This window comes from Tinamus guttatus, unplaced genomic scaffold, assembly GCF_059628265.1.
Source record: "Tinamus guttatus ecotype Peru unplaced genomic scaffold, ASM5962826v1 Tinamus_guttatus_pri_ptg000876l, whole genome shotgun sequence".
NCBI classification, from domain to species: domain Eukaryota; kingdom Metazoa; phylum Chordata; class Aves; order Tinamiformes; family Tinamidae; genus Tinamus; species Tinamus guttatus.
The window spans coordinates 72,832-83,995 of NW_028289410.1; the positions used below are offsets into that span (position 1 = coordinate 72,832).

At 62.3% G+C, this 11,164-nt stretch overlaps 2 protein-coding genes across 2 annotated transcripts; one reads left to right on the forward strand and one right to left on the reverse strand.

Moving 5' to 3' along the window:
* The first annotated feature begins 356 nt into the window (after nucleotides 1–356).
* LOC148591280 (H/ACA ribonucleoprotein complex subunit 3-like) lies at nucleotides 357–737 on the forward strand. The gene is made up of 2 exons (XM_088537880.1): nucleotides 357–411; nucleotides 591–737. The coding sequence occupies exons 1-2, from the start codon at nucleotides 358–360 to the stop codon at nucleotides 729–731; spliced, it is 195 nt and encodes a 64-aa protein (XP_088394006.1). The 5' UTR covers nucleotide 357; the 3' UTR covers nucleotides 732–737.
* A 7,153-nt stretch (nucleotides 738–7,890) lies between these two features.
* Nucleotides 7,891–10,716, reverse strand: EMC4 (ER membrane protein complex subunit 4). Its single transcript, XM_088537883.1, has 5 exons — nucleotides 10,650–10,716; nucleotides 10,417–10,570; nucleotides 9,162–9,322; nucleotides 8,573–8,689; nucleotides 7,891–7,938 (listed from the first exon to the last, which is right to left on the reverse strand). The coding sequence occupies exons 2-5, from the start codon at nucleotides 10,526–10,528 to the stop codon at nucleotides 7,891–7,893; spliced, it is 438 nt and encodes a 145-aa protein (XP_088394009.1). The 5' UTR covers nucleotides 10,529–10,570; nucleotides 10,650–10,716.
* Between the last annotated feature and the right edge of the window lie 448 nt (nucleotides 10,717–11,164).

The following is an 11,164-nucleotide window of genomic DNA, read 5'->3' on the forward strand; positions in this document are numbered from 1 at the left end:
GTATCCATGGTGACGCAGGGGCCCAATGGAACCCAATGGATCACTATTTGGCAAGGGGACCCCTATGGGGATTCCAATGGATCACTATGTGGCAATGGATCCCTATGGGGCAGGGGGTCCCTATGGGGCAGGGGGTCCCTATGGGGCAGCCCCATGGCTCCCTATGGGTCCCTATGGGGTCTATGGGTCCCTATGGGGCAGCCCCATGGCTCCCTATTGGCCCCTATGGGGATCCCAATGGCGGCCGCGGACTCCATTTCCCAGCGCTCCCCGCGCGCGGCGCCGGGGCCGCGCGGCGGTGACGTCAGCGCGCGGGCTCCTCCCGGGATCCTTTGCGCGCAGCGCGCGGCGGCCGCCATGTTCCTGCAGTTCTACGAGAACGAGCGCGGGGAGCGGGTCTACACCCTGAAGGTACCGGAAGCGGAAGCGGAAACCGGGAGCACCGGGAGGGGGGGGGGAGCGGAACCGGGAGGCTCCTGTTTGGGGGGGGGGGAGACACCGGAACTGATGGGGGGGGGAATGAGGGGGGAGCGCAGTAAGGGCGGAAGTGGGGAGCGCGTTGGTAACAGGCGCTTCCGGTTGCGGCGCAGAAATGGGCCCCGGACGGTCGCGCCACGGCCTCGGCGCACCCGGCGCGTTTCTCCCCGGACGACAAATACTCGCGGCACCGGGTGGCGCTGAAGCGGCGCTTCCGGGTGCTGCCCACGCAGCGGCCGCGGCCGCTGCTCTGAGACCGGAACCGGGGAGGCCGGAACCGGAACCGCCGTGAAAACCCGCCCCCCGGAACCTCCGCGGCCCGGAACCTCCCGCGCGGCGCCGCGCGTTGCCCGCCCGGACGCGCCGCGCGCGGCACCGAGGCGGAAGTGCCCCGGGAGGGGGGGGGAACAGGGCGGCGCTTCCGGTGAATAAAGGCGGTGGCCACGTGACGCGGCTGCGTGTGGTGAATAGGGGGGACCCAATGGAAGGGGTCTATGGGGAGGACAAGATGGCCGCCGGGGTGGGCGGGGTCTGGAAGGGGCGGGGTCTGGAATGGGCGGGGTTTGAGGGCCTGGGAGGAGGGGGCGGGTCTAAGGGAGGGGGCGTGGCCGCGGCGATGACGTCACTGGGTCTCCAGGCAACCTGTGGCCCCCCGGTGGGCGGAGCCTGGAGACGCCGGCCACGCCCTCGGCGCCGGCCCCGCCCCCCGGCGATGACGTCAGCGGCCCCGCCCCATAGCGAGAGCCCTGCCCCATAGAGAGCAATGGGGCTGCCCCATAGCGACCCCTGCCCCATAGAGAGCAATGGGGCTGCCCTATAGCGACCGCTGCCCCATAGAGAGCAATGGGGCTGCCCCATAGAGAGCTGTGCCCCATAGAGAGCAATGGGGCTGCCCCATAGCGAGACCCTGCCCCATAGCGAGCAATGGGGCTGCCCCATAGAGAGCCCTGCCCCATAGAGAGCAATGGGGCTGCCCCATAGCGAGAGCCCTGCCCCATAGAGAGCAATGGGGCTGCCCCATAGAGAGCAATGGGGCTGCCCCATAGCGAGACCCTGCCCCATAGCGAGCAATGGGGCTGCCCCATAGAGAGCCCTGCCCCATAGAGAGCAATGGGGCTGCCCCATAGTGAGACCCTGCCCCATAGAGAGCAATGGGGCTGCCCCATAGCGAGACCCTGCCCCATAGAGAGCAATGGCCCTGCCCCATAGCACCGCCTGCCCCATAGAGAGCAATGGGGCTGCCCCATAGCGACCCCTGCCCCATAGACAGCAATGGGGCTGCCCCATAGCGAGAGCCCTGCCCCATAGAGAGCAATGGGGCTGCCCCATAGAGAGATCCTGCCCCATTGAGAGCAATGGGGCTGCCCCATAGCGAGACCCTGCCCCATAGAGAGCAATGGGGCTGCCCCATAGAGAGCTGTGCCCCATAGAGAGCAATGGGGCTGCCCCATAGAGAGCCCTGCCCCATAGAGAGCAATGGGGCTGCCCCATAGCGAGAGCCCTGCCCCATAGAGAGCAATGGGGCTGCCCCATAGAGAGCTGTGCCCCATAGAGAGCAATGGGGCTGCCCCATAGAGAGATCCTGCCCCATTGAGAGCAATGGGGCTGCCCCATAGCGAGACCCTGCCCCATAGAGAGCAATGGGGCTGCCCCATAGAGAGCTGTGCCCCATAGAGAGCAATGGGGCTGCCCCATAGAGAGAGCCCTGCCCCATAGAGAGCAATGGGGCTGCCCCATAGCGCCCCCTGCCCCATAGAGAGCAATGGGGCTGCCCCATAGCGACCCCTGCCCCATAGAGAGCCCTGCCCCATAGACAGCAATGGGGCTGCACCATAGAGAGCTGTGCCCCATAGAGAGCAATGGGGCTGCCCCATAGAGAGCCCTGCCCCATAGAGAGCAATGGGGCTGCCCCATAGCGAGATCCCTGCCCCATAGCGAGCAATGGGGCTGCCCCATAGCGAGAGCTGTGCCCCATAGAGAGCAATGGGGCTGCCCCATAGAGAGCTGTGCCCCATAGAGTGCAATGGGGCTGCCCCATAGCGCCCCCTGCCCCATAGAGAGCAATGGGGCTGCCCCATAGAGAGACCCTGCCCCATAGAGAGCAATGGGGCTGCCCCATAGAGAGAGCCTGCCCCATAGAGAGCAATGGGGCTGCCCCATAGAGAGCAATGGGGCTGCCCCATAGCGAGAGCTGTGCCCCATAGAGAGCAATGGGGCTGCCCCATAGCGACCCCTGCCCCATAGAGAGCAATGGGGCTGCCCCATAGCGAGACCCTGCCCCATAGAGAGCAATGGCCCTGCCCCATAGCACCGCCTGCCCCATAGAGAGCAATGGGGCTGCCCCATAGCGACCCCTGCCCCATAGACAGCAATGGGGCTGCCCCATAGCGAGAGCCCTGCCCCATAGAGAGCAATGGGGCTGCCCCATAGAGAGATCCTGCCCCATTGAGAGCAATGGGGCTGCCCCATAGCGAGACCCTGCCCCATAGAGAGCAATGGGGCTGCCCCATAGAGAGCTGTGCCCCATAGAGAGCAATGGGGCTGCCCCATAGAGAGATCCTGCCCCATAGAGAGCAATGGGGCTGCCCCATAGCGCCCCCTGCCCCATAGAGAGCAATGGGGCTGCCCCATAGCGACCCCTGCCCCATAGAGAGCCCTGCCCCATAGACAGCAATGGGGCTGCACCATAGAGAGCTGTGCCCCATAGAGAGCAATGGGGCTGCCCCATAGAGAGCCCTGCCCCATAGAGAGCAATGGGGCTGCCCCATAGCGAGATCCCTGCCCCATAGCGAGCAATGGGGCTGCCCCATAGCGAGAGCTGTGCCCCATAGAGAGCAATGGGGCTGCCCCATAGAGAGCTGTGCCCCATAGAGTGCAATGGGGCTGCCCCATAGCGCCCCCTGCCCCATAGAGAGCAATGGGGCTGCCCCATAGAGAGACCCTGCCCCATAGAGAGCAATGGGGCTGCCCCATAGAGAGAGCCTGCCCCATAGAGAGCAATGGGGCTGCCCCATAGAGAGCAATGGGGCTGCCCCATAGCGAGAGCTGTGCCCCATAGAGAGCAATGGGGCTGCCCCATAGCGACCCCTGCCCCATAGAGAGCAATGGGGCTGCCCCATAGCGAGACCCTGCCCCATAGAGAGCAATGGCCCTGCCCCATAGCACCGCCTGCCCCATAGAGAGCAATGGGGCTGCCCCATAGCGACCCCTGCCCCATAGACAGCAATGGGGCTGCCCCATAGCGAGAGCCCTGCCCCATAGAGAGCAATGGGGCTGCCCCATAGAGAGATCCTGCCCCATTGAGAGCAATGGGGCTGCCCCATAGCGAGACCCTGCCCCATAGAGAGCAATGGGGCTGCCCCATAGAGAGCTGTGCCCCATAGAGAGCAATGGGGCTGCCCCATAGAGAGATCCTGCCCCATAGAGAGCAATGGGGCTGCCCCATAGCGCCCCCTGCCCCATAGAGAGCAATGGGGCTGCCCCATAGCGACCCCTGCCCCATAGAGAGCCCTGCCCCATAGACAGCAATGGGGCTGCACCATAGAGAGCTGTGCCCCATAGAGAGCAATGGGGCTGCCCCATAGAGAGCCCTGCCCCATAGAGAGCAATGGGGCTGCCCCATAGCGAGCCCTGCCCCATAGAGAGCAATGGGGCTGCCCCATAGAGAGCTGTGCCCCATAGAGAGCAATGGGGCTGCCCCATAGAGAGAGCCCTGCCCCATAGAGAGCAATGGGGCTGCCCCATAGAGAGCTGTGCCCCATAGAGAGCAATGGGGCTGCCCCATAGAGAGCCCTACCCCATAGAGAGCAATGGGGCTGCCCCATAGAGAGAACCTGCCCCATAGAGAGCAATGGGGCTGCCCCATAGAGAGCTGTGCCCCATAGAGAGCAATGGGGCTGCCCCATAGAGAGATCCTGCCCCATAGAAAGCAATGGGGCTGCCCCATAGCGACCCCTGCCCCATAGAGAGCAATGGGGCTGCCCCATAGAGAGCCCTACCCCATAGAGAGCAATGGGGCTGCCCAATAGCGAGACCCTGCCCCATAGCGATCTATGGGGCTGCCCCATAGCGAGACCCTGCCCCATAGAGAGCAATGGGGCTGCCCCATAGAGAGCTGTGCCCCATAGAGAGCAATGGGGCTGCCCCATAGAGAGCCCTGCCCCATAGAGAGCAATGGGGCTGCCCCATAGCGAGACCCTGCCCCATAGAGAGCAATGGGGCTGCCCCATAGCGAGCAATGGGACTGCCCCATAGCGCCCCCTGCCCCATAGAGAGCAATGGGGCTGCCCCATAGAGAGCTGTGCCCCATAGAGAGCAATGGGGCTGCCCCATAGCGACCCCTGCCCCATAGAGAGCCCTGCCCCATAGAGAGCAATGGGGCTGCCCCATAGAGAGCTGTGCCCCATAGAGAGCAATGGGGCTGCCCCATAGTGACCCCTGCCCCATAGAGAGCAATGGGGCTGCCCCATAGAGAGCTGTGCCCCATAGAGAGCAATGGGGCTGCCCCATAGAGAGCCCTGCCCCATAGAGAGCAATGGGGCTGCCCCATAGCGAGACCCTGCCCCATAGAGAGCAATGGGGCTGCCCCATAGCGAGCAATGGGACTGCCCCATAGCGCCCCCTGCCCCATAGAGAGCAATGGGGCTGCCCCATAGAGAGCTGTGCCCCATAGAGAGCAATGGGGCTGCCCCATAGCGACCCCTGCCCCATAGAGAGCCCTGCCCCATAGAGAGCAATGGGGCTGCCCCATAGAGAGCTGTGCCCCATAGAGAGCAATGGGGCTGCCCCATAGTGACCCCTGCCCCATAGAGAGCAATGGGGCTGCCCCATAGAGAGCTGTGCCCCATAGAGAGCAATGGGGCTGCCCCATAGAGAGCCCTGCCCCATAGAGAGCAATGGGGCTGCCCCATAGCGAGACCCTGCCCCATAGAGAGCAATGGGGCTGCCCCATAGAGAGCTGTGCCCCATAGAGAGCAATGGGGCTGCCCCATAGCGAGCAATGGGGCTGCCCCATAGCGCCCCCTGCCCCATAGAGAGCAATGGGGCTGCCCCATAGAGAGCTGTGCCCCATAGAGAGCAATGGGGCTGCCCCATAGAGAGCCCTGCCCCATAGGGATCTATGGGGCTGCCCCATAGCGAGAGCCCTGCCCGGGTATTGGGGTGGATTTTGGGTGCATTTCAGGTGGATTTGAGGGTATTTGGGTGGATTTTGGCATTTTGGGTGGATCTGGGAGCATTTTGGGTGGATTTTGGTGCCGTTTGGGCAGATTCGGGGGCATTTTGGGCGGGTTTTGGAGCATTTTGGGTTGATTTAGGAGTATTTGGTGGCATTTGGGGTGGATTTCGAGCGGATTTGAGTGCGTTTTGGGTTGATTTCAGGTGGATTTGGGGTAGATTTTGGTGCAGTTTGGGCAGATTCGGGGGCATTTTGGGTGGATTTGGGGGCATTTGGGAAGAATTCGGGGTGAATTTTGGGCCATTTTGGGCGGATTTGGGGGTATTTGGGGTGGATTTGGGGGTCCCGGGGTGGATTTTGGAGCATTTCAGGTGGATTTGGAGCATTTTGGGCGGGTTTTGGCCCATTTGGGTGGATTTGAGGGGGATTTTGGGGCAGTTCAGGCAGATTTGGAAGCGTTTGGGGTGGATTTTGGGCGGATTTGGGCTCATTTTGGGCGGATTTTCGTTCATTTTGGGTGGGTTTTGGCGCATTTTGGGGTATTTGGGGTGGATTTGGGGTGTTTTTGGGGGTCCCGGGGCGGATTTTGGCTCATTTTGGGCGGATTTTGGCTCATTTTGGGCGGATTTGGGCGCATTTTGGGCGGATTTGGGCTCATTTTGGGCGGATTTTGGTTCATTTTGGGCGGATTTGGGCGCATTTTGGGCGGATTTGGGGTGGATTTGGGGTGTTTTTGGGGGTCCCGAGGTGGATTTTGGCTCATTTTGGGCGGATTTTGGCTCATTTTGGGCGGATTTTGGCTCATTTTGGGCGGATTTGGGCGCATTTTGGGCGGATTTGGGCGCATTTTGGGCGGATTTGGGGTGGATTTGGGGTGTTTTTGGGGGTCCCGGGGCGGATTTTCGCTCATTTTGGGTGGATTTTGGCTCATTTTGGGCGGTTTTGGGCTCATTTTGGGCGGATTTTGGTTCATTTTGGGGGGATTTGGGCGCATTTTGGGCGTGTTTTGGCGCATTTTGGGCGGATTTGGGGTGGATTTGGGGTGTTTTTGGGGGTCCCGAGGTGGATTTTGGCTCATTTTGGGCGGATTTTGGCTCATTTTGGGCGGATTTTCGCTCATTTTGGGCGGATTTGGGCTCATTTTGGGCGGATTTTGGTTCATTTTGGGCGGATTTGGGCGCATTTTGGGCGGGTTTTGGCGCATTTTGGGCGGATTTGGGGTGTTTTTGGGGGTCCCGAGGCGGATTTTGGCTCATTTTGGGCAGATTTTGGCTCATTTTGGGCGGATTTGGGGTGGATTTGGGGTGTTTTTGGGGGTCCCGAGGCGGATTTTCGCTCATTTTGGGCAGATTTTCGCTCATTTTGGGCAGATTTGGGCGCATTTTGGGTGGGTTTTGGCGCATTTTGGGCGGATTTTCGCTCATTTTGGGCGGATTTTGGTTCATTTTGGGCGGATTTGGGCGCATTTTGGCGTGTTTGGCTCATTTTGGGCGGATTTTGGCTCATTTTGGGCGGATTTGGCGCATTTTGGGGTATTTTGGGCGGATTTGGGCTCATTTTGGGCGGATTTGGGCGCATTTTGGGCAGATTTTGGCTCATTTTGGGCAGATTTGGGCTCATTTTGGGTGGGTTTTGGCGCATTTTGGGCGGATTTGGGCTCATTTTGGGCGGATTTTGGCTCATTTTGGGCGGATTTGGGCGCATTTTGGGCAGATTTTGGCTCATTTTGGGCGGATTTGGCTCATTTTGGGCGGATTTGGGCTCATTTTGGGGCGGATTTGGGCGCATGAAGCATTTAAGGGGATTAATTAGTAGGGGAGAAGGTTAATTAGCACCTGGGGGGGTAATTAGCACCGGGGGGGGGGGTTGGTTTGGGGATGGGGATTGGGGGTCCTGGCTGGGAGAACAGGGGGGTCATTAGGAAATGAGGGGGTAATTAAGCATTTAAGGGGGTTAATTAGCATGGAAAAGGACTAATTAGCATGGGGATGGGGTAATTAGGCAGGTTGGGGGGTAATTAGGTTGGGGGGTAATTAGGTTGGGGGGTAATTAGCTATGGAGGGTGTTAATTGGATAGGGAATGGGATGGGGCAGATGGGTAGATGAATGAGGGGATAATTAGATAAATAAGGGGTTAATTAAGCACGCCGAGCGGCTAATTATTAGGGAAGGGGGTTAATTAACATGGGGAGGGGTTAATTAACGTGGGGGGAGGTGCTAATTAGCGCTAATGAGCCCTACGAGCTTGGCACAGACCTGGAGGTGCTGACGGAGAGGTGGCGACGCTGTATCCGTGAGGCCCAAAACGCCCCGAAAACGGCCCAAAAACACCCCGAAACCGCCAAAAAACACCCCGGAACGGTCAAAAACACCCCCAAAACACCCCCAAAAACACCCAAAAACGCCCCGAAACGGCCCAAAAACACCCAAAAACGGCCAAGAAACCACAAAACGGGCGGCACAAAATGGCCGCCGCCACACGGGGTGGGTGACACAAAATGGCGGCCCGGAAGTGCCCCCAGCGAAATGACAATTAATTAACCCCCCCCCCGGTGTTAATTAGCCCCAAGGGGGTTAATTGGGTGTTAATTACCCCCTAATTAGGCTAATTAGGGGCTAATTAGGGGCTAATTAGGGGCTAATTAGGCCCCGGATGGGGGGCAATAAAGGAGGTTGGAAACGGCCGTGTGCGAGTGCTGAAAAAAGGGGATTTGGGCCCAAAACGGGGCCGGTTTTGAGGCAAAAAAGCGGCGGAAACGGGTCGGTGATCCCAAAAAAGGCAAAATTTGCCCAAAAGGGGCCAAATTGGCCCCGAAAAGGCCCTGAGTTTACCCACTCACCCCCCCAAGAGGGGGTTTGCCCAAAACCAGGCAGTTTGGCCCCAAAACGGCTGTGAAATTCCCCCGAATCGCCCCAAACCGGTAACGCCCCCCCCGAATTGTCCCAAAACGGCCTGAAATGAGCCCAAAACGCCTTTATTGGAGGGGGGGGGGCGGGGTCAGAGGAGCAGCCCCCCCCCCCGGAGAGCTCCATGCGCTGTGGGGGGGGAAGGGGGAGGAGTCAGAGAGGGGGGCGTGGCCGGGGGGCGTGACCACACCCGGGGGGCGGGGCCTCACCAGGGGGCGGGGCCCCAGGACTCCCTGTCCCCTTCCTGCCCAATAGGACCCGAGAGGTCCCCCCTCCCCCCCCTCCCACCCCGGGGGCGTGTCCTGATGTGGGGGGGGGCGGGGCCTCACCCAGGGGGCGGGGCCCCAGCTACCCAGGGCTCCCCCCCCCCCAATCCCACCCTATAGGACCCAAGAGGAGGGGCCCAAACTAAGGGGGGCGGGTCCCCAGCGGGGAGGGGGCGTGGCCAGGGGGCGTGGCCTCACCCAGGGGGCGTGGCCACACCCAGGGGGCGGGGCCCCAGGACCCCCCCCCTCCCAATCCCACCCCATAGGACTCAAGGGGAGGGGCTGGACCCAGGGGGGCGGGTCCCCCGCGGGGAAGGGGGGCGTGTCCCGCCCACCTGGGGCGGGGCCACGAAGGCCAGCCAATCGGAGGCGTGCGTGGGCAGCAGCCCCATGGCCTGGCACTTGTAGAGGGCCAGCGCCAGCCCCAGCCCGTTGCCCACCAGGAACACGAGGCCCTGCAGGGCCGGCCGGCTCGAGCTCTCCAGCAGCCGCAGCGCTGACGTCAGCGTGACGTCACCATGACGTCATCACCCGCGAGGCCCCGCCCCCGTGAGGCCACACCCCCCCCCTCCGTTCACCCATCTACAACCTCCCCGGTGGCCGCGCTCCCCCCCCCCGCCGCCGTGGCCACGCCCCCCCCCAAGCCCGTGACGTCACCCTGGCCACGCCCACAAAGCGCCCCCCGTGATGGCGCCGTGGACACGCCCCCCCCGTGACATCACCCAGGCCCAGCCATCCCCCCCAAGCCCACCCCTAATCTGCCCCTCCTCCCTTTGGCCACGCCCCCCACAACCCCCTAGCCCCGCCCCCACTACATGACCACGCCCCCTCCACCCCAAGCCCCCCCATCACCCCCTCCCATCTCCCCCAGGCAGCAGCTCCCCCCACCAACCCCCCAAGCTCCACCCCCCACCAACCCCCCAAGCTCCGCCCCCCACCAACCGCCCAAGCCCCGCCCCCACCAACCCCCAAGCTCCGCCCCCTCCACCCCCAAGCCCCCCCATCACCCCCTCCCATCTCCCCCAGGCTCCCCCCACCAACCCCCAAGCTCCACCCCCACGCTCCACCCCACCCCCAAGCCCCGCCCCCACTACATGACCACGCCCCCTCCACCCCCCAGCCCCCCCCATCACCCCCTCCCATCTCCCCCAGGCAGCAGCTCCCCCCACCAACCCCCCAAGCCCCGCCCCCACCAACCCCCCCAAGCTCCGCCCCCCACCAACCCCCCCAAGCTCCGCCCCACCAACCCCCCCAAGCTCCGCCCCCTCCACCCCCATCACCCCCCCCCATCACCCCCTCCCATCTCCCCCAGGCAGCAGCTCCCCCCAAGCTCCCCCCACCCCCCAAGCTCCACCCCCACCCCAAGCCCCGCCCCCACCACCCCCCAAGCTCCACCCCCACTCCCAAGCCCCGCCCCCTCTACATGACCACGCCCCCACCACCCCCAGCCCCCCCCATCACCCCCCCTCCCATCTCCCCCAGGCAGCAGCTCCCCCCACCAACCCCAAGCTCCACCCCCCACCCCAAGCTCCACCCCCACCCCCAAGCCCCGCCCCCAAGCCCCGCCCCCAGCCCCGCCCCTCTCCTCACTGCTCCCCGCTCCCAGCAGCGCCTGCAGCGGCCTCCACCCCATCATGGCGACCATCATGGCGGGGAAGATGGCGACGCCATTGCCGGCCATGTAGAGCACGAACAGGTTCATGGGCAGCTGCTTGAGCGGCGCCAGCGCCACGTCCCAACACCGCTACAACCGGAACAACAATCGGAATTCCCGGAATTCCCGGAATTCCCGAAATTCCGGGAATTTTGGGGGAAATCCCCACCTTTTCCACCAGGATGCGGTCGCTCTCCTGGACGCCCCCGCCCGGGAGCTGCTTCTCCGCGAAGCCCACGGGGGCCGTCGGCGCCGCCGCGGGGGCTGCCGGGTTTGCCGCCATTTTCCAGGTTTTTCCCCCATTTTCCCCGTTTTTTCCTCCTTTTCCCCCTTTTTTCCCCTTTTCCCCTCTCTTTTCCCCTTTTTCCCCCGTTTTCTCCTCTCTTTTTCTCTCTTTTTTCCCCTTTTCTCCCCCTCTTTTCCCTTTTTTCCCCCCCTCTTTTCCCCCCCTCTTTCCCCTCTCTTTTCCCCTTTTCCCCCCTCTTTTCCCCCTCTTTTCCCCTCTCTTTTCCCCTTTTCCCCCCTCTTTTCCCCCTCTTTTCCCCTCCCTTTTCCTCTTTTTCCCCCTCTTTTCTCCTTTTTCCCTCCTCTTTTCCCCTTTCCCCCCTTTTCCCTTTTTTCCCTCTTTTCCTCTTTTTCCCCCCTTTTTTCTTGTTTTCCCCCCTCTTTTCCCCTCCTCTTTTC